This window comes from Mesoplodon densirostris, chromosome 3 (genome assembly GCF_025265405.1).
Source record: "Mesoplodon densirostris isolate mMesDen1 chromosome 3, mMesDen1 primary haplotype, whole genome shotgun sequence".
Classification (NCBI taxonomy): Eukaryota; Metazoa; Chordata; class Mammalia; order Artiodactyla; family Ziphiidae; genus Mesoplodon; species Mesoplodon densirostris.
In genome coordinates, this window is record NC_082663.1 from 141,751,483 (window position 1) to 141,778,481 (window position 26,999).

Consider the following 26,999-nt stretch of genomic DNA (forward strand, 5'->3'; position numbering starts at 1 on the left):
CAGCCATTGGGCAGAGGATACTGGCCCTGGCCGTGTGCACCCCACTCACCCACCCACACCTCCAGGGAAGGCCCAGAAGGCAAAACGAGCAGATTCAGGGGAGCCCCAGATCCGTGGCCCTCGCAAGACACCAGTGGGTGGGCAGCATCCACAGATGCCTGTACAAGGCAAGAAATCAGGTCGGCCCTGGGGCTGCTGGCCCTCCGGCAGAGAGTCGCTGTTTCCCGGCCCCCGTTTTTCTCCTCACGCCTTGGCAGCAGCCTCCAGGGCACCACCCCTTCCGCTGGAGGGCCCTTGGCAGCCCCCCAGCGCCCGCCTGGGAGCCTCGCACCTCCAGCCCGCGCCGAGTCTAAACAAGTACAGGAAAACACAACACATGTGAAAACCGTAGATGCGGGAACGAGTGCAGACCCCGAGCGTGGGGCCCAGACCCCAGCCTGCCTGGCTCAGAGCTTCGGCCCGGTAATGTCTGACATGTGTTCGGCTGTTTGCGAACCTGCCGCGCTCCAGCAGCTCGCCTGGCGGGGGCCTCACTCTCCAGATGTGTTTTAAATCAAGCAGAGCCGCCAGCCCCTGGCACACATGGAGATCGCCCCCCGTACCACCAGGCCCACCCTGCAGTCAGGACGGGAGCCGGTGGAGGAGGAGGACGGAGGCCTCCGCCGCCAGGGAGACAGTGGCCCCTCTCATCTCCTTCCAAGTTTGCCAAAGTCGTTTCCCTGGCTGCGCGCCGGAAGCGGGAAGTGGGCAGGCTGAGGTCCTCCTTCCCTGCACAGCTCCGTGGCCGGCTAGCCCCGTGCACAGGGCTTCCATGCCACTGGGGCGGGCTCCTGCCACCTGGGCTGCCCTCCCCTGGCAGCTCTCCCTGCCCACGCTAGGCTTCCCTTCCAGCTGGCCCCACTTCTTTTCCCAAAGTTGATCCAGGTTGTCAAAAGGAACTCAACAGCAAGGCATCCCTCGGCCCTTCTGGCCCAACTGGTGTCTCAGGGGTGGTGGCCACCCCATGTGAGGCCAGGAGCTCAGGTTACAGCCTAGCAGAGGATTAAAAACTCCCTTGCCTTCAGGACACACGTCACAGGCGGCAGCCGAAGGGCCAAATCCAGCCCCCCAGTGTATTTTGGCTTTCCTACGATTGTGTGTGTGAGGCTTTGAATTGACATTCAAATATGCACGTAAAAACCTGGATTTCCAGCTTATCTTGAAGAGTCAGGCCCAGCAATGGTGGGTCGAGGTCGTGTGCCTCAAGCTGGGCTAGAGCACTCCAGTTTGCTGCGGGCCCCTCCTGTCCCCGTCACCCCTCTGTGCCCGTCACTCTTGGTATCTGCCTCTGCTGCTTACCGAGCCCCGACATCTGCTCCCGACGTGCGTGTTGAGCGTTCCTCGGCCCGCTGGACACATGAAGTGTCGGATGCTCAGAGAAGACGAGGGAGCGGTGCAGGGTCCCGACTCCCAGTGTGCTCTCAGCAGGCGCCTTCCGGACTCCTCCTGACTAGGCCTCTGTCGATGGCTCCCTTGACGTCGCTGTGTTTGCAGCAGCCTGATTCTGGGCCCAAGGTCTGTGCAGAAACTGGACCCCGGGGGCTCTGCTACAGGAGCTGTCGACGGTGCCAGGCACCCCCAGCAGTGCTCAGCCGAGTGGAGCTGCCAGGGCATCCGAGGGGAAGTGCAGGCGTGACCGGGCTCGCCTTGCACAGATGACACGGCCCCAGTGAACAGCTGCCTGGGGTGGAGGGAAGGCTGCCCATCATCTCCCCTCAGTGTATGCTGGGTGCGTTCTTGCCAGCCCTGGAAACTGCCGCCTCACCCGCTGGAACCAGGTTGATTTGGTGCCCTCCGCGGAGTGGGGCCAGCTCCCCCAGTGAGTCAGGCACCTTCACCTGGCCTTGACTGCAGGCCAGATTCTCTCTGAGCTTGCTCACGACCTCCTTAGGGCCTCATGGTGAACTGGAGAGGACAAAGAAACTGAGCCTGGGGTGATCAGGACAGGCCCCCAGGGCTCCCTTCCTGCCCCCAGCATCAGGGGGCCCATTGCTTCCCTGGCACAGTGCCCCAGGATCATCTGGCAGGCCCCAACACACTGAACTTGGCCTCACTTAGCTCCTTCACAGCAGACACATCCAGGGATCATATTGCTAGGGGAGGGGGCCAGGGTGAGGGAAGGGGTGACTTGGAGCCCCCCCAGCAAAAGCTCCATCAGGAAGAAGATCAAATAACTGAGTTTCTTGCTCAGGCATCCTGGTGGGGTTGGTGCTGCAGCATGGGGAGTGCATGAGGTGGGAGGAGGCGGTTGTGGGTGCGTGATGTGGGGGGAAGGGCTGCCAGATACAGAGGTCAGGGGCCAAGAGGAGATCTGGCCAAAGGAGCAGTTATGGGAAGGGGCACGTTCACGGAATGAGGGTGAGGAGAACGATGAGGCTCAAGAAGAAACTGCAGCATCAGGCAGCACCGATTTGGTTGGAGCTAACCAAAACCCAAGCCATTATAGAAAAAAAAAAAAAAAAAAGGAGGGGGACTGTCTCTGAAACCAGGGAAGTGCCAGCGTGGCTGGATTTGGGGCTCAGGTGCTCTCTCTGCCCCTCAGCTCCCTTGTGGTCACCAGGATGCCTCCTCACACAATTCTGGACCTCCCTTCCTGCAGTTCCATCAAAAGCCCCTGGGCAGGGTCTCATTTGGCCAGCCTAGTCACATGTCCATCTGGGGGCCAATCATGCGGTAGCCCAGAGGTGGGGAAGCGCTGATTGGCAGGGCCTGCGGGACACGCCCCTCCTGGAGGGATGGCAGGATCTGTGGGGAGAGTGTTGGTCAGCACTGGAGGTGGGAGCCCATGCAGAGCTGGGGGACCCTGAGGTCAGGATCCCGGGTTTGGTGATCAGGATGTGCCCACTGGCGTCTGAGCGATTGGACTGTCCTCAGCAATGACCCTGGGTGTGTGAGTGCCCCCTGCCCTGATCCCAGTGGCTGGCATCATGCCCACCCTCCCTTCCTTTCAGGGATGAGCACACCTGGCTCCTCACCGCAGCACCGCCCGGCCGGCGTCAGCCCGCTGTCCCTGAGCACGGAGGCAAGGCGGCAGCAGGCCCAGCAGGTGTCGCCCACCCTCTCCCCACTGTCACCCATCACTCAGGTGCGAGGGCTCAGTGGGGCGGGGGAGGTGGGGCCCGGCTCTGCCTCTCTGGGAGGGCTCACGCTCCTTCCAGGGAGCAGAATCCTGAAAATCCTGCCAACAGTTTTTTTGCTTTTTGTTGTCAAATTTTCAAACACACGGGGAATGCAGAAATCAGTGGCCTGGATTCCCCTGTGCCCATCATGGCTGTTAGCTTGTGCCCGTGTGACTGGGCATCCTTTATTATGCTGTTCTCTTCTTTAAGATCTAGCTGCAATTTCCCAAAATAAAATGTTTAGAGAAGGGTTCCCCCCCCCCCCAATTTACCATATTTGCTTCGTCTGCGTCTTTGGTAGTTCTGTGTGTGTCTAGGAGTTGGTCCGTTTCATCAAAGTTATCCCACGTGCCAGCATACAGTTGTTCGGAGTACTCTCATAATCCTTTTTATTTCTGTGAAGTAGTTAGTAACGTTGCCCCTTTCGTTTCCGATTTCCATAATTGGAATCTTCTCTTTTTTAGTCAATCCAGGCTCGTAGAACGAGTTAGGAAGTGTTCCTCCTCTTCTGTTTTTTTGAACAGTTTGAGAAGCATTGGTATTAATTCTTCTTTGAACATTTGGTAGAATTCAGTGAAGGTGCTGCGGTCTGGCGGATCTTCACTGGAAAGTTTTTGGTGGCTGATCCCACCTCCTTACTCAATATCGGTCCTACTCAGACGTCCTTTTCCTTCTTGGGTCCGTTTCGGTAGTTTGTGTGTTCTGAGGAATTTGTCCATTTTGTCTGCTTTTCAGTCCCTAATAGATAATATTGTTTCTTTGGGGTTTTTTTGTGTGTGTGGTATGTGGGCCTCTCACTGTTGTGGCCTCTCCCGCTGTGGAGCACAGGCTCCGGACGTGCAGGCCCAGCGGCCATGGCTCACGGGCCCAGCCGCTCTGCTGCATGTGGGATCTTCCCGGACTGGGGCACGAACCCGCGTCCCCTGCATCAGCAGGCGGACTCAACCACTGCGCCACCAGGGAAGCCCTTGTTTCTTTGGTTTTTAACATGACCTCGATGGTCTTACCTACCCACAACGAAATTAACAGTAGTTCTTCTATACCTTCCGATGCCCGGCCTGGTCTCGGCTCCCCACCGTGTCTCTGTCTCTTGTACAGTTCTTGTTCAGATAAGGATCCAAACAGAGCCATGCATGGCTCCTAGCGGCTGTGTCTTCAGTCTCTTCATCCCTGACCCCAGCCTCTTCTCCCCTCCCCGCCACGCCCCACCCCTGAGGCCTGCCTTCCCTTTCCGGAAACTCCTTTCCGGCCACTCCTTTCCTGCGTTCTGCTAAGTGTTTACATCCTGTAGCTCCTGGGCATACCCAGCCTCCCTCAGAGGGCAGGAGCCCTTGCCTGCCTGCCTGCCTGAGGAACTGTCCGAGCAGACTCGTGAGCCTGGAAAACTTGCCTCTGGTTATTTTCCTCTTTCCAACTCCAAGAGGGGCCCGATCTGGTCATTGCCGAGTGACCACACAGGGGCCTCCGTCAGCCCCACCGTCTCCAGCCTCCCCTTGGTGCCCAGGCTGCAGGGTGGCGGGAGGGGGTTCCTTCTCCCTGGCAGGACCCCACAGGGGCTAGGTGCTGGCTCCCCGCTGGGCTACCAGAGTGTGGTGCCCTGTGCCTGCCCACAGTGGGGAAACTCCAGCTCAGAGAGGCGGGGGATGGGGGTGGAGCATCCTGAGTCTCTGCAAGTGTGGAGGGGTGTGCAGTGAGAAAGGCTCACTGGGGGCAGGCCTACTGAGCTGCAGCCCAGGCCTCCGTGGGCCTTGGGGGAAGCCCTCTTCGCTTCCCTGGTCCAGGGTCTGGACATCCCTCTGTTCATCTCTCACTTCAGTGTCAATCACGCCAGGCCATGGGGGTCCCCTGGGGGCCAGGTGCTCACAGCCTGCCCGGCCCACTCCTTTGAGCATGTGTCCCACCTGATGCCCTCCTCTCCGTTCAGGCCGTGGCCATGGACGCCCTGTCTCTGGAGCAGCAGCTGCCCTACGCCTTCTTCACCCAGGCGGGCTCTCAGCAGCCGCCGCCGCCTCAGCCTCAGCCCCCGCCCCCGCCGCCGCCTGCGTCCCAGCCGCAGCCGCCCCCGCCGCCCCCGCAGGTGCCTGTCGGCCTCCCCCAGGGCGGCTCCCTGATGCCGAGCGCCAGCCTGACTCGGGGGCCCCAACTGCCCCCACTTGCGGTCACGGTACCATCCTCTCTCCCCCAGTCCCCCCCAGAGAACTCGGGCCAGCCGCCGATGGGAATCGACACTGCCTCGGTAAGCCCGGGGCGGGGCCTGACGGGGGGGGCGGGGCGTGGGGCTTGTGCAGGAGGAGCCCAGGGGCTGTGGGAGACCACCATCAGACCTGCAGGAGGAGTGTCAGGGTGCCTGGCTTTATCTGCAGCCACCTCGAGGCTCCACTTTGAGGCCAACTCGGCCAGGGGTTGGGGCTGAGGCAAACACTGCCTGGGGCTGGGAGCTCAGTGGGGTATTCTCCCTGGAATCCTCAAGCCAAGTTTGTCACCCCGGTATAGATGGGGAAACAGGCACAAGCAGGGGTCAGGTGCCCCAGACTTCACCCAGGACGGGCCACCCCACGTCTGGCTGCCAAGCCCTCCCCCATGGCCCCGATTGCCCCCCTCAGCCCTTCCCACCCGAGACAAGGCTTCCTCAGAGGCAGGGAGAACACGGAGCTCTCAGGGCCTCGGGAATGGACTTCTGAGAGCCAGAGGGATGGAGATGAACTTGGAGGAGAAGAAGGGATGAAGCCAGTTCTGTGGTTCATACAGCACAGTGCCCTGGGCCGGGGGCCTGCAGCTCAGACCATGGGACCCCTTGCCTGGGGCCAGGCTTGGGGTAACAAGTGCTAGGCTTTGACCCCTGCACCCCAAACCTTCCTGCTTGTTCAGACTTTCACCCAGGTTGCCCTGATGGGAAGGGAGTGGTCACAGCTACCTTTGGCCACATCCAGAGGAACAGGGACCCACATTTGGGGCCCAGCCAGCCCTCCCCACTCACTTGGCCCATGGCTGCCAGCCCCAGGATAAATGTCATCAGAACATCATGTGCTCTGTGAAGAACAGGCCGCCCCCCCGCCCCCCGCCAGGTTGGCCAGGGCGGGCAGGTAACCCAACAGGTAGAAACCCACATTTCCAGGCTGCTCTGATCCCTCAGAGGGCAGACCTCAGGGGTCCCCTTGGATGGGACTGCACCCAAGCCTTGCCTTGGGCAGACACACAGCAGGTACGGAGGTGGCCCTGACACTGGGGCTGCCTGGGGCACCCAGTTCATGACACCCGGCCATGGCGGTGCCTCTCTGTGGAGCTGGGGGGACTTTGGAGACATGGGCTATCCAGGCCAGGCTCTCGGGTCAGGGCGCTGTTGTCGGGCAACCCTCTCCCCTCCCGTGGGAGTGGTGGCTCCCTCAGGGCTCGGATTCCTGTGGCCTCCTCTGTGAGTTTCTGTAGATCCACCCAAGCGAGGAGAATGTCCCTCTGGTCATTTTCCTCTTTTCAACCCGAAGAAGGCCTGAGCTGGTCATTGCCAAGTGACCACGCTGATGTCTCTGACACCCACACCCTGATGCACGAGCCCCCTGCCCCATCTGGGCTCAACCCCCATCCCAAACTGCTCAGAACAGGCCGCTGAGGAAATGAAGGAGCCATAGCACTTAGGGAGCCCTGGGCCGGCCGGCTGGGTCTCATTGAACAAGTTCAGAGAGGTCAGGCAGCTTGCCCAGAGGCACACAGCAGGGCCTCACTGGGTAGGACCAGAGCAGGGTCTAAATCCAGGTCCTGGCCTAGCCCGTCCTGCCCCCCAGGAGTCTGATAAGAAGCCAAGACCCTTTGTCATTCGAGTGAGGAGGTGGCCGTCCTTTGGAAGTTGGTGGACAGCATAACCTGGCGGACTTGTCCCAAGCAATACCAGTGATAGTGACTGCCCGGTGCCAGGAGCCCTGCAGTGTGCCCCAGACGGCCTTGGCTGTTAGCCCGAGGGCATCTGACTGGCCCTGGGCCTTCCCTGCCTGTGCGGGTGTGCGTGTTCACACGTGTGCGGCTGTGTGCACACATACGTGGGTGTGGTGTGCGTTCGTGTGAGTGCTCTAAAACCTGCTGAGTAGAGCCTGATCCCTCCTTCCCTCCCCAGCCCCCCAGGGCGATTCTGTGAGGCTGGGTTCCATGCTCTCTGACGGAATGCCCCCACCCCTCCCAGAGTTGGGTTTGGAGGTAGGGCCCCTTGAGGCCCTGGGCTCAGGTGCCCTCCTGCAGGTGCCCTGGGTATTCAGCTCCCCTGAGGGATGGGGGCCCTGCCAGGGGTGTCAGCAGTGAACAGCCAGTCCCGGGAAGCCAGGCCTGGGGCCCCGCGAGCATCCTGACCTGTGTCTGTCGTCACAGGCGCCGGCTCTGCAGCAGTACCGTACTAGCGCTGGCTCCCCAGCCAACCAGTCTCCCACCTCACCCGTCTCCAATCAAGGCTTCTCCCCCGGGAGCTCCCCGCAAGTAAGGGACGCCGCCTCCCCTCCCCGGCCTCCCCCACTCCAGCCTAGCTGGTACCCCCCCCCAACGTGTCCCCCATCCACCTGTCTGTCCGCCATCTGTGCCTCCCGTCTCACTCCACCCCATCTTGTTCACTCCACCGGGGTGGGGACCGGTGAGGGGCGGCCACCCTGGGCAGTGGCCAAGGAGAAGGCACCCTCTCCTGGAGCTGTCACATTCCCTCGGCGTCTCTGTGGTCCACGCCAAGCCCCAAGTGGGGTTGGCGGGCTCCCCATTTGCATTGGTGACGTTGGTGTCGCCTTCGCCCCAGCTTATCACCCCGTGGCTAGGATGCCGAGCCCGGTGTGCGGCTCAGAGCAGGCATCGAGCAGCCCGTGCACCCGTCCCCACCCAGGTCTGCCCGCCCTGAGGCCTCCTGCTTCCAGGCTTCTGGAGGCGGAGGCGTGCTCCCCCTGCATCAGGGTGCAGCTGAGGTGACGGCCAGCCTGTGATGGGGGCTCTGACTCTTCAGCCCCCTCCGCCCTTTAGGATGGCGTGTCTCTCGCCTTCAGACCCCCAGCACAGGAAGCAGCCCCTCCAGTGTCCTTGTCCTCTCCCCACAGATGAGGAGACTGAGGCTTGCCCCAGGCAACAGGCAGGGCTAGATCGTGTCTCTCAGACTCAGGTTTTCCCTCCCTCCACACCAGGCACCACGGGACCCCGATCTCTGACACAGACACGCACACACACACCCCTTCCAGGTTCCTCAGAATCCCTCTTGGCTCTGCTCCACCCATGGCTGCATTCTGTCTGGAACCTTCCATCAGGGGAGAAGGGGTTCCTGCAAAACTGACCTCCAGGCCCCAGACTTCTCGCTGTAGCAGCAGAGCCTCCCCAGGACCTCACCACCCCATCCCCAGAACGTCACCAAGCTGAGAAACCTCAGAAGCTACTGCAGTGCCCAAGACCCTTGAAGTCTCCTCAGCCAGGGGAAGATAGGGCCTTACTTCCCGGGTAGAGCAGGGGGAGGAGCTTTCCTCCAGGCAGGACGTGGGCTCCCTTGTCCCCGGCGACATGCCCCGCTGTCCATCTCCCAGGCTCGCAGCAACGCACCCCGAGCCAGGCCCTGTGTGTCAGGAGAGTAGGCCTAGCCCTCAGGGGACCTGAGACTGTTCTCATGGCCCACTGATACAGGAGGGGCTCTCCCAGGGCGCTCCCTCCACCACCCACGGCAGCCAGGGGTCCCGCTGGGACTGTCGGCGTGCAGCCCCCCACTCCGCAGAAGGCAGGGAAGGTGCAGTGAGCTCGGGGCCGGCCGGGGGTCAACCTGGTGTCTGCATGCTCTCCGTCCATCCCTGTCGGCTCTGAGCGCTCGCGTCTGGTCTCGTCACGTGGTGCCGAGGGGACGTGGGAGTGGGAGAAGTTGGTCCAGGCAGGGGCAGCAATAGAGGGCGCCTGCCTGAGGCGGGCAGCCCTGCCTGGGGCTGGTGTACGTGAGGCAGGACGGGTGGAGCAGATCGCTCTCAGGAGAGGTTCTCCTGAACCAAAGTGGGCCATTCTGAGCGGAAAGCATGTTGCTGTCTCCTCAAGCCCGTGTCTGTGTGTTGGTTTGTCCGTCCGTCAATAGGGCACTGGCCAGGGAGGCAGGCTGCTCATTCAGATGTGAGGACGGGGCCGGCAGGCTGTCTGGCCCCAACCAGGGGCTCGCTTGGGGGCAAACCATGGTTTCCCACTGCAGCTGGATCTCTGGGGACACATTCATCAGCCCCATGGGCCTGGGTCACCCCACGCCTCCCCGGCCCAGCCAGCATCTCCCCTGGATGCACGAGGCAGCCGCCTTGCCCCACTTGGCCCCAAGCGGATGTTGCGTGTGTCCGGCTGCACCCTGAACCTTAGGCAGCTGGAATTGGCTCCTTTGTGCTGCCCCCTCCAGCCCCAGCCCTTCCATTCTGGGCAGACCTTTCTGGCAAACCCTCATGGTAGCTTCACAAGAGAAACCATATCTGGGGTCTCCTGTGTGTGCCGGGCCTCTCTGGGGTCAAGGTCATGGGGACAGGGTCAAGTGCCCCAGAACAGCCTTCCCCCGGCCTCAGCCAAGGCCATCATCTGCCTCCTTCACAGGTAAACACAGCAACCTCACAGCCCCCTTTTCCAAACCTGAAGCTGGCGATTTTTAGGGCAAATGTGGCCTTTTTGCCACATTGTCTTTTTTGCTTCTTACTCCTTTCACATTTTTAACTCTTTCCTGGTGTTTGAATGGAATGTGCATCCCCAGGAACCACCGCACCAGCCGGAGTGGCTGTCCCTTTCTGTGGTCAGTCCACTGAACACGCAGAGTGGCTGGGGGCTTTGTGGCCAACTCCTCTCTGGGATGGAGGCCTGAGAGTCAAGCTTTGGCAGTTGTCAGAGAACGCGGGGACCTTTCTAGAATAGAGAGCTCAAAGCGGGGAGGTCCAGGGCCTGTGGTCCATGAAGACTCTGACCTGGAAACGGCCGCAGGGGAGCGACTTCTGCAGGTCACCCTGTTCTACAGAGGAGGAAACAGGCCAGAGCTCCCAGCCTCGGGGACGCCGAGGGCCCTGGGTGGGGCATCTGTTTCCCCAGGTCTGTTGCCTCCGGTGTGACCTGGCGACACACACGGCCATCCCTTTCCTCCCTTCCACATCCCGCCAGACTGTCGTGCCATCTCCCTGGCAGCATCTCAAGAATGGGCAGGGGCTCCACACTCCTATTCTTGGCATCTCCACTGCCTCAGAGGATTCCCAGCCCCCTGCTCCTCTCCCAGGGGCAGCCCCCATCCCTCTGCCCCAGCTGGCATTGGGCAAACAGGAGTGGGACTGCCTGCCATCCCCCAGGCCCCAGGGCCTCGCGGGCAGGCAGGCAGCCACGGCTGGACAGGTGGGCAGGGGCTTTCCGTGTACCTGTCCCGTGCTCACTCTGTGCACCCTTCCTGCCCAAGTGTGTGTGTCCTGCTGCCTGTCCCACGTCTCCCACGTCTGACAAGGTACACATCCCACCCTGAACACCCAGAGTATCTCCTGCCTTGCCCCACTCACACACTTTCCTCTGGGGCCTGGCAGGTGGGGTTCCTGGTCCCTGTGGCCCCTCGTCTTCCATCTGACGACAGCGGGTTCACCCACACCTGAGCTTAAGGAGAGGAGGTGGGATGGCACTTCGGGGGAAGTTGGGCGGCAGAGGTCCCAACCCCCAGGAGCAGGCGGTGGAAAGGAGCAATCATCCCGAGAGTAGGGGTGCACCCCTCCACCCCAGCGGGTGTGGGCTCTCCCAGGAGCCCTGAGATAGACGTCATCAGCCTCTCACGTCCTGAGCATCTTCCAGGAAGTTCCAGAGGCCTCCCTCCTCTCCCAGCCCAGGCCGGTGGTGAGGTCCTGGGAGAAGGGTATGGGTGCAGCCAGCCCGTGGGAGCACCCCCCACCCCATAGCAGCCTCACCCCCTGCCTGGTTTTGGGAACCCTAACGACAGTGGGCCTCTCTTCTGTCTTCAGCACTCTTCCACCCTGGGCGGCGTGTTTGGGGACTCATACTATGAGCAGCAGATGGCGGCCAGGCAGGCCAATGCTCTGTCCCACCAGGTGAGTGGGCGCCCACCGCAGACGCTCGCCAGACCCTGCCTGCTCCTCTGCCTGAGCTTCTCAGCCTCTCCAGTCTCCAGGCTGCAGAGGCCCAGGCCCTGGAGGGGGTGGCTTGGCTTGGCCTCTCCTGGCGTTTGCACCCTGCCCACAGAACGAGGCCGCCAGTGGAGGGGGAGGAAGGGTGGGTGGTGAACGCTGGTAGGGACGGGCAGTGGCTGTTACAGCGGTGCCTCAGTGTGGGCCGTGCACGTGGGTTTGCCGGGAGGTTGCAGTGGCTTTGTGTGAAGGCCGGGATTGGGGGCGTGTGGGCACGGGAAGGGTTGGCTGCTGCCTGGAGCTGTTCACTCACTCACTTATCCATCCATCCATCCATCCATCCATCCATCCAGCAAGCTCTGAGGGGGCCGTGTGCCGGCAGGCCCAGGCAGGTTCGGAGATGGGGAGACCCCAAGGCAGAGGGACTCATGCTTGGCAGCCCCAAGTGTACCTTGGCATGGGTGCTGGCCGTCCTGTAGGGGAGGAGGTGCTGGCGGTCGCAGGCAGGCCGGCCAGCCAACCACGACCGGGGTCCCAGGGTGGCCAGCTCGGGGGGCTGGCCTCATACCTGTATGCTTCCTCTGCCAGCTGGAGCAGTTCAACATGATAGAGAATGCCATCAGCTCCAGCAGCCTGTACAGCCCGGGCTCGACACTCAACTACTCACAGGCGGCCATGATGGGCCTCACGGGCAGCCACGGGAGCCTGCCGGACACACAGCAGCTCAGCTTCCCTAGCCACAGCAGCATCCCCAATATCATCCTCACAGGTGAGAGGCCGGGGGAGGTGGAGTCCCTGCCCTGCAGGGTGAGGCGCAACGGGGCTGAGGTGTCCCTGCCCAAGGGGGCCAGAACCCACCAACCTCGACTCACTGCTGGGCTTACAGGACACAGGCTGGGGGGATGCACACTGGACCCTGGACCAGGTGTCCGGTGTCCCAGGCTCAAGAGTGAGAACAGGATGAAACCGGTCACTCACCTAGCCCTTCACCTCCTGCCCAGTCCCCTGAACCCCAGTAGCTGAGCGTGCCGGGGATGCATGTGACTGTGGGGTGGGCCCTGCCTGCTGGGGCTTGTCCTGTGCAGCTGACAGACACGTAAGAGCTCGCGCATGCTGCGTCGGGCCTCCCCGCGCGGCCTGAGCACAGTGCCCAGGCACCCAGGCTTGCGCACGCGCATGTTGAGTGAGTCTTCTCCCAGCAGAGCTCAGACCCTGCAGTCCCCCACCCCCACCCCTCGTCATGCCCCTGAAGGTTCTAGGTTTTATCAAAGACGGAGGCAGTTTCCTCATAAGCCAGGGCTGTTGGGGAATTGAGGGTGAGACCCTCTCAGCAGTCCCCACTGACATCTCTAGGATGGAGGGGTTCCTGCCCAGAGCTCCCCACAGCCGAGTGCAGACCCAGTGCCTCCTCCCCGCCCCAAGGGTCTGCAGGAGATGCTCTGGGTGCAGAAGCCTTGGCCTTGGAGGTTGTGTGAGAAGGATCAGGCCTCTGTGATTGTCCAACAGCCCAGAAAGTACGAAACTTTCATATCTGTTTCCCAGATTGGGAAACTGAGGCCCAGGGTCTCAACACAAGTAGAGGAAGGAGCCCAGGTGTGAACCTGGGTCTCTGCAGGGGAACCCGGGCTTCCCTCCCACCCATGGGGAGGCCCCTGATGCACACAGAGCAGACTGCCTGGCAGAACCTGGCAGAGCCTGAGAGGCCCCTGCTCCCTCCAGGTCACACTGAAGTCTGTCGCAGCCCGCATCCCAGGGCTTTCCGGCCTTTTGGTACCCCGACATCTGGGTTGGGACCATCCCGTGTGCTATGGGGTGTTGAGCAGCATCCCTGGCCTCCACCCACCTGATACCAGTAGCATTCCCTCCAGTCGTGACAACTAAAAATGTCCCCAGACATCGCAAATGTCCTTTGGGGAACAGACTGCTCAGGTGAGCTCCCTGGTATGGCCTGAGCATTGATGGGAGCCATGGAGGCACAGAGTCGGGGTGCGGGGAGTCAGGGCCAAGCTGAGCCTTTTGTGTGTACCCCCCACCCCCAGTGACAGGAGAGTCCCCTCCCAGCCTCTCTAAAGAACTGACCAGCACGCTGGCCGGGGTCGGTGACGTCAGCTTCGATTCTGACAACCAGTTCCCCTTGGACGAACTCAAGATTGACCCCCTGACCCTGGACGGACTGCACATGCTCAATGACCCAGACATGGTCCTGGCCGACCCGGCCACTGAGGACACCTTCCGGATGGACCGTCTGTGAGCCGCACGCCCGGCACACGGCCGCCCAGCCCCCGGCTCCGTCACCCTACCGGTCAGTGGTCCCCAGGGCGTCTCCCCAAGCCTGGGGACGGCGGCGCTCCGTCCCTCGCAAACGGCCGAGCTTGTGATTCTGAGCTTGCAATGCCGCCAAGCGCCCCAGCCCACCCGCCCGCCCACCCCGGTCGTCCACCTCCCGCGTGAGGCCGCGTGTCGTCGCCCCCGCGGACCCTCCCTCCCTGCTCTCTCCTCCCCCTGTAAGATGCGGAATGCGTGCTGGGCAGGGCCGCCGGCCTCGGGGGGGGGGGGGGGGGGGCGCCGTGCTCTGCGACGGTGGTGGGATGAGGTGCATCTTGCGACTGTTGTCCAGCTCTCACTGCCTTCCTTTGTCCCCGGTCCCCCCACCCGCCCGCGCCCCCAGCCCTTGGTTAGGTAGCGAGCCAGCCCCACCCCGCCAAAAGGAGAAGGCGCCGGGGGTGGGGGGTGGGCGGACATGAAGCGGAAATAAACACTATTTGGACTGCCGTCTTTTATATTTCTGAGCACACACAGAACACTAGACTCCATCCCACGGAGGTGGGATGTGAATGTGTGAACGGAGCATGCGAAGCAGCTATATCTCCCCCGGGGCCCAGTAGGGAAGCCCATGCCCCCGCCTCGCCACCCCCAGCTGGGCCCCTCGGTGGCCACCTTTGCTGTGAAATCCCCACCCAGGCCTGTCGGGGATGCACGTGGAGGCGGGGATTATTTCTAGGGGGTTTTGCGACTTGTTTCCATCTTTCTTTCTCTGTACCGTGGTCACTGTTACTATTATTTAAAGAATGGCCGGGGGTGGGGGGGTGGAGGCGGCCGGGGCATTTTTTGGTTTGTTTCTTTCGGTTTGTATTTACATTTTGGTTGTAGATGAATAACTGACTCCTTCAAGCCAACACTTGCCTGAGAGCATGTTTTTATTCTAGAAATCCAACGTTATAATATTTGTAAGCTAACTGGAAGAGGTCTGCTGTCTGCCTGGGTCTGAGCTGCATCTCCGGCCTTTTTACTTTTGCTCCGTTATCCCAAAACAAGGACATGAGGTTGGCCTGGGTGGGCACTCTGGCAGAAGCTGGCAGCAGCGGCCAGAGGGACCTCTGCTCTGATCCCTAACAGACTTCTGGGAAGGAGCCCCGGCTTCCATCAGGGGTCTCGTGAAGACCCCGCTCTGCCCGGCCTTCCCAAAGGTGCCAGCCAGTCCTCAGGGCAGGCCTGTCCTAGACCCCATGGCTAGCGGCAGCAGCTACGGCCCCTCTGTTCTGAGATGCCCCGGAGACAAGTCTGTCCTCAGCACCCCCATCCTGAGGACCAGCCGACATTCATCCCCTCCCACCATCCCGCCATCTCTTTCGTAGCCCTTCCTGGCAGGGCTGGCTTTGGAGGCAAAGAGCAGTGTGCATTTTAGTGGCTGGTTTCCAGGTGCTTCTCAGAGTGCCTCAGGAGGCCCAGGTGACCGTCCATCAGGGCTCACTGGCGCACCAGAGGCCATCCGTCTGCCCTACAGGCCCTGCGAGGGGGTGACAGGGCTGGCTTTGTGTTCTGTCAATTGCTTTGGAATAGGAACGTCCGTTTCATTCCCTCCGACATCACATCTCGAGTTCTTATTCGCTCCTCCGCCTGCCAGCAGGGCTGACACCTCCTGCCTGGTGCGTTTCCGCCTCCGTCGGCGTCTTGGGAGCACCCGCCTCTATCTGTGGGAGCCAGATTTGATCCTAGCGACCATCCCTCTCTCTTGTTCCCTGGCCGGACTCTTAGCACGTGGCCAAGTGGCCGCGTGGCCCCACAGACGGGAAGCCCCCTGTCCTCGGTCACTTGGCCTCCGCCGCTGTTGTCTGGACTGGAGTTAGGTTTAGTGTCAGTCCATCCAGGTCAAGGGCCTGTCTTCTTTCCAGGGATGGGGGCAAAGAGTGGACTCTTTCTTTTTTTAAAGAAAAACTACATGTATGTACATAGAAGGGTTTGATTACCATTAGACTTGTATGTAGAACTTTTTTTAAAAAATGGCCTTAATAAAATTACAAGCAACCTTCCTGGATGCAATTTTCAAACAAGGAGTAGGGGACCCCGTGAGGGAGCCTCGTCAGCCTACACTTCCCATCTGCTCGGCACTGGGTTCTTGGTGCAGATGGGCAGGGAAGGAGGGGCTGTCCAGCCCCATGGCCCGTTTCTAGCATCCCTCAGCCAGGAGCACAGGTGATACTCTATTAACACGGCAGCCTCAGCCCGTGAGGGGTGTAGGTGCAGAGCTTTCCCGGGGAGGGGATCCAGCCAGGAGCCAGCGGCCAGGCGTTCTCAAAGGGTTCACTGCCCCCTCCTGGGCCTGGGCAGGCCTCTGGGGGTCTACAACAGGGGATTTGGGTTTTTTTCTTAAATATCATTTCTCTACTAAATATTGAATATGAATTGCCAAGACTTTTAGAAACAGGACAGCTTAAGGGAATCAGCCCTTTGACTTGTGATGTGAAAATACTGTGACTTCAGGCGAGCTGCGCCGTGAGGGGTGAGCTGGAGCCCCTGCATCGTGTATATAGACCCGCTCGCTGTGGCCGAGCCCCCCTCAGCTGTGCAAACCTTTCCTCCGGGAGTGTGAGCCAACCACCGTGTCCCCACCTGCCTCTGTCCTCTGAGCCCCCAGGGTGGTAAATTTGTTCCCCCGTGAGGCTCCATGGGCCGAGGATGAGACCTGGGGTCAGCCTGTCTCTGTGTCCCCCAGAGAAGAGAGTTCATGCCCCTGGTCCCCACCCCCCACCTGTCAGCATCACCCCCTGCAGTGCCCAGGGTTGACTTGGGGAAGGAGGAGTCTCATCGGGGTCACATGCCTGTCGCAGGTACCCGTGAGGACCTCCCCCCACACCGTGCCCTTAGCAGAGGGAAGACAGGCAGCACTGTTTGGGGTTCCCTGCAGCCCCCTCCCCGCTTTCCTTGCACGCCTTGCTTCCCCCCAGCGCTCTTCCGGGCAAGAAGGGTAGGGGCCAGTCCCCTGGGGCAGGGGGCCCTGAGACCCTCAGTGGAAAGCTCAGGGGGCAGGTCGACCCTTCAACAAAATTTGGAGGCCCACAGCCAGCGGTATCCAAAAAACAGGCTTCCCTGTGGGGACAAGTACACAGCAGAAGGGACCCTAATTGCGTTGGGTCCAGCCCCCGACCCCAGTGCGGTCCACGGAGTTCCCTGGGACCAGGCCTGTGAGGCTGGAAGGCAAGGGCAGGTGTGTGTGTTTGCAGCCCTTTCCCCAGCAACACCTCCATTCCCTGGGAGCGCTTGGCCGGCCTTTGTGGCCTGTGTGCTGTTATCTCCTTGTGGGTGTTGAGGGCTGGGCAGGAGGGTTCTGACGTCGTATGTGTGTTTGGCCTGATTTCTCCAGGCGGCCGACCTCCCAGGAGGGCGGCCAGCCAAGTGGGCCTGTCGTGAGGCCTGTGTGTCACAGTGGGGCGGGCAAGGACAGCTGTCCATCTGTCCGTCCATCAGATGCTGTGAGACTCCTGCATGGAGGGCGAGACGTCCCGTGTCGTCCATCCATCCTGCTGGGGTGGGTGTCCAGTTTGGGGCCTGTGTGCATGCCGGGTGCTGGCCACGGCCTGGTCACAGGGGACGGGAGTAGGTACAAGGCCCATGGAGGTGCTGGGTGGGACTCAAGCAGCAGGGGCGACCCCCCTCTGTCCAGCCTCCTGGGCCTAATGAGCCCCCATGATCCCCTTCTCCTAGAGAAGACTTTGTTGACGTGGAGGCCTCCAGGCAGCTGAGAACACTTGGGATGGTGCCCCCCCTCCCCAGACCTCCACATCTCAGCCGACCCCGAGCTAGTTCATAACCAAACTTGCTGCCAAACTCCTGCCCCCAACTGGATTCTGAGTCTTCTGCATTTCCAAAGAAGGCATCCCCACCCCAGGGTGCAGGCTGGGTGTGGTGAGGCCTGGTGGGGTCAGGCAACCCCCGCCCCCAGCCCTGACACAGCAGTAGCAGCACCCATTGCCCTCACTGGGTTCTGAGGGAGCTGTAGTCAGAGTCCTCAGGGCGCCCTTGGCATAGTGTTGGGGCACAGGGGTGCAAGGTCAAGGGTACCTGCTGCTCTTGGGCCTGGCCTACCACCCCTGCAGGTGATGCTTCAGGTGAGGGAGCTGTGGCCACCTGAGCTCCGCCCCCCACCACGTGACCTGAAGAGCTGGGGGAGGATTTGGCACCTCGCCTACCCTGGGGTGAGTGGGCAGACAGGTCTGTTTCTGCTTGAGTTCTCCGTGGACCCTGGGCCCCCATCCCCTGGGGGTCTCACAGCATATGACAGGGGTCCTTGGGACATTCCTTTGTCAGGCCCTGCCCAGCCAGCTTGGCCTAAACCAACTCTTTTTGGCTTCCTCGGCTTTTGGGGATCCTGGCTGCGTGGGGCTCAGGCACCTCTCATAACTGTTGGTGTGCCACAGGTGGCTGGCCACAGACAAGAGTTCTACCCCAGTGGAGGTGGGGTGACCTGCACCCCCAGGCCTGGGCACTGGGGTACTCCTGAAGGCGCCGGGGGGCAGACCAGACCCTTGTGACCCGGGCCTCAGTTCCCTCTTGTCATTAGCTCAGGGTCACGGGTCTCAGGGCCCCAGGCTCATCCCAGGCAGGGGCTGGATGTCAGGGACTGGTTCCAGACAGCTCCCTCTGCCTTCTGCCCTCCTGGCCAGTGCCCAGTACCCTGTCCTGAGGAGCCAGTGACACTTGGGTTGCCCCCACCTTGCAGGGTTGTGGAATTTGGGGGTAATCGACGCCCAGCCTGTCATTTCTGACCTCCTGCCAACCGGGGACAAGGGGACGCAGCTGTGGCATTTGCCACCAGACTCCGGAAGGGAGGCCTTTGGCAGTCAAGGTCCACTGACCCCGCCATGCCCCCCGTTGGAAACTGCCCCTGCCCCTCCAGGGACTGGGCACTGATATATGCAAACCTGCCAGTCCAAGCCCTGTCCCACTCATGTCCCTCTTTCCCCCAGGCTGGCTCTGCCCCCACCCCCAGCATGTACATTGTGCTGTAGATGTCCCGTGGGCCGCACGCGTGGGTGCCCATGGCGGGCGGGGGCGGGCGCTCAGGGCGCACTCGGCCGGCCCCTGCCCATCCTCTCTGGCGTGGACTCTATCGTCTGTGTACCTTTGCATCCTTTGTAATGAAACGTAATAAAAATCCAATGTTTTCATCTCTGCCTCCTCCCCTTTTTTCCTGCCCTCTTCTCCCCTCTGGAGGATGAACTGTGGGTGTTGCAGGTGCACCAGGCAGGAGCCACACAGGGGCCACACACACAGACACAGACACACGGACACGCAGGCGTGAGCCCCTCACACACACACCCCAGGATCCTGGGGCAGACGCCCCAGGAGAGTGAGTGGGATGCAGCAGGGCCGGACACTCCTAGTCAGGCACCTAGGGCCCCAACCAGTCACGGGGGGAGAGAGTGGCAGGCCCCCAACTCGCCCAAGGCCCGAGTTTGGGGTCCCTGGCCTCCCCTCAGAGGCTCGACCCTGCCATCTCCCCGCGGCAGAGACCACAGCCGGCTGCTCCGCCACACACACACTTTATTTTGTCCTCTTTGAGCCCCTCTCCCTCCCCACCAGGCCAGCTGCCTCTTGGGGCCGGGTGCTGATGGCCTCCCACAGTGAGGGTAGCCGTGAGGGTGGCCGTCATCCAGTGGCGGGTCCCCACCTGTGTCCCTAGGCCTGCAGCAGCCTCTGGACTTCGTAGTCCTCAGGGATGGTGTCTGTGGAGAGAGGGTGAGCAGGTGAGAGGCGGGTGAGGCTGGGCGGTAGGGACGCCCCACCTTCCCCAGCAGTGCCCTCTTACCATTGCAGCGGTAGCGCAGGTTGGCCCAGATGATGTTCTCCTGGGAGAAGCAGAAGACTCCCAAGCGGCCTCCCCGCATGGTCGTGTCCAGGACCACATTGCTGTCTGCAACCAGCTCCGGGCCCTCGTAGAACCTCACTCTGCGGGGAAGGAAGGGACTGTGATTCGGGGTGCTGGGCCAGGTGCCGCCTCCCCTCTCAGAGCTTCAGCATCCTGCCCCATGAGCTAGGCCCCCTCCTCTCTAGGAGAGGGGGCCATATGTCTCCCTGCCTGGGCCATGCTCAGGGCAGAGGGGGCTCCTGACCTGAGCCTCAGTTTCCCTGTGTGAGAGGATGGACATCTAGGGCCCTGCACACAGTAGGTGCTAAGCGTAGTGCCTGGTCTTCCTGGCAGCGTAGAGCGGGGATTGAGAAACCAGGAGTGAGTGAGACCCCACCTACTGCTGTGTGCAGAGTCCAGAACCACCGGACCCTTGAGCCCAGACCACCCAAACTGGCCCCGCCTTTTCTGAGTCCAGGCTCCCCCCCCCCCCCCCCGCCCCGTCTCACCTCTCCTCTGGCCCTGCCCCCTGAGCAGCTCCCTGCACAGCCTGGCCCCTCCCCCTGTCCTGGGAGGGGTATCATGCCCCAGGGCCAGACAGTCATTTCTAACTGCCTGTATTATTCCCATTTTACAGATAAGGGGACCGAGGCCCTCTGAAGCACTCCCCCCTTCCCTCAAGAGCCAGGATAGAGCAGGCACTCCGGGCCCCCTGGCAGAGGGCGGGTTCCTACCTGATGTAGCCCACTTGGGGCCGGTGCTGCAGGAACCAGCGGTAGGACGTCTTGTCCTTCCAGCCCACATTGCGGGGGTCCTTCCACAGCAGCCGCACCTGTGACTCTGTGTCTCCCGTGTGCCACAGTGCATTCCGAAGCTGCTCCCCAGGGCCTGTGGAGGACTTCACGGCCTGCCACACCGGAGAACAGGGGAGCGGGGGTCAGAGACCACACAGGCTACCAGAGCTCCCAGACAGGCAAGGAGCTGTGAGTCATAAAGGAGTGGTGGGGTCCCCCAGTATGCCTGGATGGGAGACCCACGAGGAAGCCTTGGGGGACACGAGGAGCTTTGCAGTCAGGCTGTAGGGGCAGCAATGGTTTGTGGGATAAACTTTAGTGTAGAGGACTTGGGGAATTCTAGGGTTTCAGTGAAATACTGGGGTCTTTGGGGCCTGCAGGAGGATTTGGAACCTGAGGGAAAGTTTGGGGCTCTGTGAGAGGGTTTTGGGGCCCACAGAAAGGTTGGAGGATCTCGGGGGAGTGTTTGAGGGCCTGTGGGAGGAACTACGGTAGAAAGACTTTGAGGTCCATAGAATGAGGCTGGGGGCTGTAAGGCTTTGGGGATCTGTGGGAGGGTTTGGGGCCTCCGAGTTGGCACTGAGGCCGAGTTCAGGTAGGGGCCAGCACCTTGAGCTGGATGCCAGGCTCCGCCACTGCACGGAAGGGGTTTGCCTGCCAGTAAGTCTGCTCCATCTGCTTCCACATGACCACATAGAAGCTGGAGCTGTCCTGGTAGCCAAAGATGAAACCCGCGTAGTCGTCATCCGTGACCGTGTTCACGTGGAACGTGCCTTCGAAGTCCACGCCATTGAAGGCCGTGTAACCTGGGGAGAGGAAGGGACGCTAGCCCCTGCCGCACCGGGGCCCAGATCCGCCCCCCGGCCCCGCCCCTCCAGAGTCCAGAACGCCCGACCCCTGAGCCCAGACCACCCAACCGGGCCCCGCCTTTCCTGAGTCCAGGCCCGCCCCGTCCCACTTCTCCTCTAGCCCCGCCCCCTGCACAGCCTGGCCCCTTTCCATGTCTCACCCACACCCAGGCCAGGATCGCTGTTCATCGTCTGCACGATCTCCATCCCCTGGTGGGGTTCAAAGGAAGAAGGGCCTCAGGCCAGCCGTTTGGGCCCTCGGCTCCCCGCCCCTAGCTTAGGACCCGCTGTGGCGGTCCTGGGCTCCCCTCACCTCCCACCTGGGCCCCTCCCACACCTGGTTGAGCACCACCCAGTTAGGGTCTATCTGCGCGTCGCCCTCGGGGTCCAGCACAACCGTCTGGAAGGCCCGGAAGTCGGTGAGGGTGACCTCAGCATTCTCCGGACACACATCGATCTTGTCCACCACCTTGTCTGCATCAAAGTCCCCCTGGCACGCGTCGCCCACGCCGTCCCCTGAGAGGAGATGGGAGGCCCCCCCACCGTAGTAGAATCAGCTCCAGGCCCCGCCCCAGGCCTGGCCACGCCCACACAGGCTACCGGCCCTGCCCACACCATGTCTCCAGCTCCGCTCACACGTGCCACTGGCCCCAGCATGCCCACCCTAAATCTCACCCTAGTGGCTCCACACTAGCCCCGTCCCCACCACAGGCCCTGCACCCTGCCTTACGGTCCACGTCTTCCTGGCCCGGGTTGGGCACCAGGCGGCAGTTGTCCCGACTGTCGGGGACCCCATCGTTGTCATCGTCGTCGTCGCAGGCGTCACCCTGGCCATCGTGGTCTGAGTCCTGCTGGGCGCTGTTGGGCACTGTGGGGCAGTTGTCCCGCGAGTCCTGGTGCCCATCCCCATCCCTAGAGTGCGTGGGTGGGGCAGAGACAATGAGACCCCAGAAAGCTGGATCAAGGGCTGCCCACCCTGGGTGCCCATCTCAGCCCCAGATGTCCTCCTTACTGATCTTGGTCGCTGTCACAAGCATCTCCCACAAAGTCGTGGTCCACATCCCTCTGTGGGCGGGGGAAGGATGTAAATATCCATAATCAGGGCAGAAGAATTCAGAAGCCTCCCGCCCACCCCGAGTTCCAGAGCCAAGGTCCTTCCTGACGCGGAGGAACACCCCTCCCCCCACCCCCACCCCCGCCAGGCTGCTGGGACTGGGCTGGAGTCTTGTTAATCAGTCTGGGGCTTACCCCAGGGGTCTGACCCAGCTGGGGTCTGGCCTGCCCTCACCTGGTCTGCGTTGCTCTTCTGAGGACAGTTGTCACAGGCATCTCCTACACCATCGCCATCACTGTCCTTCTGGTCTGAGTTGGGCACCTTGGGGCAGTTGTCCACCGTGTTGCGGATCCCTGCGGGAAGCAGAAGGACAGAACACGGGATCCCAAGATTAGGACGGGGCCAGGCTGACTTCAGCAGGGCAGGTGCAGACCTGGGGCTAGCTTGGGACAGAGTCCCACCCCATCTTTGGTTCCCAATAACTACAAAGTTAAACCAAGTATTCATGCCCAGTCGCCAGCCTCCTAGAGACTAAATGAATGGATGGCGGTGAGGGGACTAGCTCTGTGAATGCACCACCTCGAGTCTCTGCCCAGATGTAAAAATGGTACCTCCTCAGCCCTAAACCCCAGGCTCACGTCTCTGTCCTCTTATTTCCTCCCTGCAGCATCTAACACAGGGACCACTTTCCCCTCCTCCAAAAATTCCTTCCTTTTCTCCTCGACATCATATCCCAGCTTGCATTTTGCTGCCCGCCGGAGCATGGTCCACGGTCCCTGGAGCCTTAGGCGAGCACACCCCCTCCGGCTCCCAAAGGAGGCCGAGCCCCGCCCCCAGCCAAGCCCCGCCCCTTGGTGCCAGCCCTTCTCTCTCCTCTTCCCCCTGCCACAGAGCTCACGGTCGCCGTCTGTGTCGTCGTCGCAGGCGTCGCCTCGGCCGTCGTTATCGGTGTCCTTCTGATCGTCGTTCTTCTGGGACCGGCAGTTGTCGCACGCATCGCCCCACTTGTCGCCGTCCGCATTGCGCTGGTCTGGGTTCCGCACCAGCGGGCAGTTGTCCTAGAGGTCAGGGCCGGTTGGGAGTAGTCAGGCCTAGAGAGGCAAATGTCACTCCCCAGACTGTCCATCTCCGAGGCCCCGCCTCCTCTGCAGGGAACCCCTAACCCTCGGGGACCCGTGAGATCAGCCTCTAAGGCCACACCCCTCACTCGAGCCAAGCCCCCATCTAGTCTCGCCTAGGCCCCCGCTTTTGCCCCACCTTCTCGTTGAGGACGCCGTCCCCGTCGGCATCCGGGTCGCAGGCGTCTCCGATGCCATCGCGATCCACGTCCTCCTGCCCTGAGTTGGGCACCGTCACGCAGTTGTCCTAGGGGTGGGCGCGGCGGGCATGAGGGGCGCTGCCAGGGAGCCACGCCCACCCTCATACCAGGCCACGCCCTTCAGACCCCGCCCACCTTTCGGCACTGGAGCTCTGAGCAGCGCAGCTTCTCGTCGGGAAAGCCGTCCAAGTCTGTGTCTCTGCCGCAGAAGAGCCCGTTGCCAGCCCAGCCGACGCCGCACTGCGGGGTGGGGGAGTGAGTGGGTGCTCCGGCGTGGCCCCACCCCAGGATCCTCATCGAACGCCCTTCCTTGGCCCGCTCGCACTCACCACGCAGGATCGCGACCCATCACGCTCCAGGACGCAGTCGGCCTTCTCGTGGCACGGGCTGGGCGTGCCGTCGGGGCAGAAGCGCTGTGCGCGCCGACGGCAGCCTGATGCCTGGTCTCCCACGAAGCCGGGCTGGCACGGGCCGCACTGGAAGGAGCCCTGAGCCCGGGCCACAGGAGGTCAACACCCGCCTCCCACCGCCTGACACTTCGCGTCCCATCCTCCATCTCTCAGTCCTTCCCCTCTCCTCCCAGGCCTTACCAGGGTATTGACGCATACGGAGTTGGGAACGCAGTTATGCTGCCCGGTCTCACACTCGTTAATGTCCGTGCAAACCTGGGTGGGAGGGAGGGCAGAGGTCACTGCTCCCACGGAGGTACCCCCAGACCTCCCACCCGGTTCACGTCTCCTCTGAATCCTACCTCTCCCCTACGTCTTGCCTCCAACCCGGACCATCCCTGACGTGGACCCTTAACTTCCTCTATTCCCCAGACTCGGCTGCGAGGCTGGAGGTCGAGTTAACTCAACAAAATGCCCCCCACCCCAACCCCCCACGGCTCTCACCTGCTTGTTGGCCTTGGCGAAGGCCAGCCCCACGCCCTCGTGGGTGGGGCCGCTGTACCCCGGCGGGCAAGCCTCGCAGCGGAAGCCCGGACTGGTGTTGATGCAGCGGACGTGGGGGAAGCAGGGATGGGCGTTGCACTGGGGGAGGAAGGGCCCCGGAGGGTCAGAGGACGGACGTGTAGCTGGGCCCCCCGAGAGAGGCGCCTCAGGGCTTATTGGGCTTGTACTTGTAAAGTTCAAGGGCCATCAGCTAGCTCTTGGCGAGGGGGAGTGCCATGTGGGGCAAAGGCCACTGTCCCAGGGGTCACACATGGCTTTGCCTTGATGTGGGAAGGGGCAAGACCAGGCGGGGAACAGGGCGTGCCTGAGGGGATCTGTTCCTGGGACCCGGTGGGCTGGGTGCTCATGGGCGGGGGAAGACATTTTGAGGGCGGGCGTCCCCAGAGGAGGCGGGAAGTGGTCGTCGGGACGTGCGTGCCCGGCGGTGAGGAGGCTGTCCGGGCGGAAGCCCCCCAGTGGTGGAAGGGTGGCTGGGGTCGGCGGCTCCCCGCGGTGAGGGGGGTCGTTGAGGCGGACCACTCCCGGCGGTAGGGGAGTCGTCGGGGCGGACGTCACCGGCTACGGAGGAAGTCGTCGGGATGGGCGTCCCAGGTGGAGAGGGGGGTGGTAGTGGTGGCTGTCCCCCGGCGGTGGGGAGGTCGTCTAGACCTGCGCTCTTGGAGATGAGGGGGCTCTCCGGGAGAGCACCCCCAGCGGATGAGGAGTTCATCGGGGCGGTGGGGAGCTGTGGGGTCACGCGTTGGGGGACCGTCTAGGCGGTGGTGACGGACGCACCTCGTTGACATCGGCGCAGTGCGAGCCGTTGCCGGTGAAGCCTGCAGGGCAGGGTCCGCAGCGCGCGCCGTTTGCTGTCTCGGTACAAGCCACGCCGGGGAAGCAGAAGCCGGGCGCGCACTGGCTTAGGGGCCTCACGCTCAGTCTGGGGGTGAGCGCGGGTTGCATCCCTGCGGGGGGTGGGGCGGGAATGGTTAGGGCCACGCCCAGGGGTGGAGCCTGGGGGGGCTGGCCCCTGAGGGCATGGTGAGATCCTGGTTGTTCTGCGACCCCGCCTCGTACTGAGCGCTCTGCCCGCCAGGTCTCTCCAGTATCTGGATCTCTGCGCCCGGCCGTTTTTTGCTTCTCCCTCCGCGACTCTCCACCTCCCAGCATCTCTCGCATGGTTTCTGGCCCTTTTGGGGTCTCCCCCTCCCATAGTCTCTGTCTCCCCTTCCTGTTTCTCTCTCTCCATCCCTCATCCAATCTCTCCATCTCTGTCAGCCTCCATCTTCTTCTCTGTCTCTTTTCCTCCCGGTCTGTCCTTCGCTCTCTGTCTCTGTCTCCCCATCTCTTCTCGCTCCCCCGCCGCCCAGTCTCTGCCGCTCCAGTTGCGCTCACCGCACGCGTCACACTCCATCACCGTATTTTTCAGAAACGTGATCTCCTTGACCTTTGGTGCAAGGGGGATGGGGTGTGGTCAGTGGGTCCATCCCTCTCCTCCCCCGTCGGGTCTCCCCTGTCCCTCTCTCAAACTCCCTTCCCGCAGACCCACCCACTCGGCCCGGGCCCCCTCCCCACGGACTCCCTACCCCGAGATCCCTACTCTCCCAGCCCCTCTCTTCCTTCCCTGGGATTCCCTTCCCCCCTCACGGATCCCTACCCCTCTCCCGAGGAACCCCCTGTCCCTGGGACCCCTCTTTTTCCTCTTTTCCATAACTCTAGGCCCTCTTCACCTCCACCAGGATCCCCTTCTCCGGTCCTCCCCCCACTCCCCCCCACTCCCCTACCTCCGAGACCCCCTTCCCCTCTTCCAAGCCTCTCTGTGCCAACCCGGCACCCCCGTCCCCCCAACCCCGGAGGCACCTGCTGCCGAAGCAGTTCCCGCACATCCTGCAGCGCCGCGTTGGTCTCCTGTAGTTCGCGTAGCATCTGCGGGCCCAGGTCTGCACCTGCGCTGACAGGGGGCGCTGGTGGGGCGTCGGGGACCGGAGACCCCCATCACCACCCCTCACACCGCCGCCGCAGGGACCCCTGACGCCCACCCCATTTCCTGAGCCTCTGCCCCCGCTGCCTGCTTTCTCCGCCCCGCACGCCCCGGCGAACAGTCCCCGAGTCCCAAGAAGCCGCGACCCCAGGCCTCCCGCGAGTCGTGTCCGTTTGGGGGTCAGGCGCGGCTTACCCAGCGGGATCTGCCCCTGGCCCGATGCGCCGAGGGCAGCCAGAGTGAGCAAGAGAACGCGGGCGGTGGTGAGGACCATGACGGCGGCGGGGAGCTGGACAGCGGCTCGCTCTCTGCCGCCCACGAGGCCCGCGCAGCCTATTTATGCCGGCGGCGCGGCCGGCCCCGGGGACGGCCCTCCGCGGCCCTGCCCAGCGTCCAGCCTCAAGGTAAACAGACGGCGCTGGCCTCCGCGTTCAAGGCCCCGCCCAGCGCGGCTGAACCCGGATCCGGCGGGGAAACTGAGTCACGGGGGGGCTTGTGCCGGGGTTGGTGGGGCGGGGAATCAAGCGGGACCGCCCTCCAGCCCTCTCATTCGCTTATCTGAGTGATGGTTGCGTGCCAAGACTCGGTCATATCTGGGAACGAAGTGATCCCCACAGTGGCTCCCCTCAGCTCACACTTGGGGAAACTGAGTCAAGAGTGGCTAAAGGTTAGGACCCACCTCCTCCCCCAACCCCTTTCTGATCTCTCTCTGCGGTTCTCTAGCTG

At 62.4% G+C, this 26,999-nt stretch overlaps 2 protein-coding genes across 12 annotated transcripts in view; one reads left to right on the forward strand and one right to left on the reverse strand.

Annotated features, from left to right (window-relative positions):
* CRTC1 (CREB regulated transcription coactivator 1) overlaps positions 1 to 14,286 on the forward strand; it is a 74,136-nt gene extending 59,850 nt beyond the window's left edge. For 3 of the 11 annotated variants that reach the window (XM_060093911.1, XM_060093912.1, XM_060093913.1), the window contains 6 exons: positions 2,991 to 3,124; positions 5,083 to 5,394; positions 7,512 to 7,616; positions 11,099 to 11,185; positions 11,810 to 11,990; positions 13,261 to 14,286. In XM_060093911.1, the coding sequence (XP_059949894.1) occupies positions 2,991 to 3,124; positions 5,083 to 5,394; positions 7,512 to 7,616; positions 11,099 to 11,185; positions 11,810 to 11,990; positions 13,261 to 13,472 (1,031 nt within the window). In that variant the 3' untranslated portion in view covers positions 13,473 to 14,286. The remainder of the gene's footprint in view (positions 1 to 2,990; positions 3,125 to 5,082; positions 5,395 to 7,511; positions 7,617 to 11,098; positions 11,186 to 11,809; positions 11,991 to 13,260) is intronic. The other 8 variants (XM_060093915.1, XM_060093916.1, XM_060093918.1 and 5 more) reach the window with 7 other exon arrangements.
* A 4,891-nt stretch (positions 14,287 to 19,177) lies between these two features.
* Positions 19,178 to 26,547, reverse strand: COMP (cartilage oligomeric matrix protein). The gene is made up of 19 exons (XM_060092181.1): positions 26,469 to 26,547; positions 26,153 to 26,238; positions 25,688 to 25,739; positions 25,088 to 25,257; positions 24,254 to 24,391; positions 23,951 to 24,025; positions 23,690 to 23,848; positions 23,496 to 23,600; positions 23,300 to 23,407; positions 22,941 to 23,100; positions 22,277 to 22,395; positions 22,001 to 22,053; positions 21,719 to 21,900; positions 21,326 to 21,504; positions 21,150 to 21,198; positions 20,750 to 20,946; positions 20,081 to 20,253; positions 19,308 to 19,447; positions 19,178 to 19,224 (listed from the first exon to the last, which is right to left on the reverse strand). The coding sequence occupies exons 1-19, from the start codon at positions 26,545 to 26,547 to the stop codon at positions 19,178 to 19,180; spliced, it is 2,271 nt and encodes a 756-aa protein (XP_059948164.1).
* Positions 26,548 to 26,999: the final 452 nt, after the last annotated feature.

Coding starts and splice junctions, on each gene's coding strand:
- COMP (XM_060092181.1), bottom strand. CDS start 26,547: ATGGTCCTCACCACCGCCCGCGTTCTCTTGCTCACTCTGGCTGCCCTC. Junction 23,101..23,299: donor ACGGCGTCCTCAACGAGAAG/GTGGGGCAAAAG, acceptor CCTGACCTCTAG/GACAACTGCCCGCTGGTGCG. Junction 21,199..21,325: donor ACTGGGTGGTGCTCAACCAG/GTGTGGGAGGGG, acceptor GAACCCCACCAG/GGGATGGAGATCGTGCAGAC.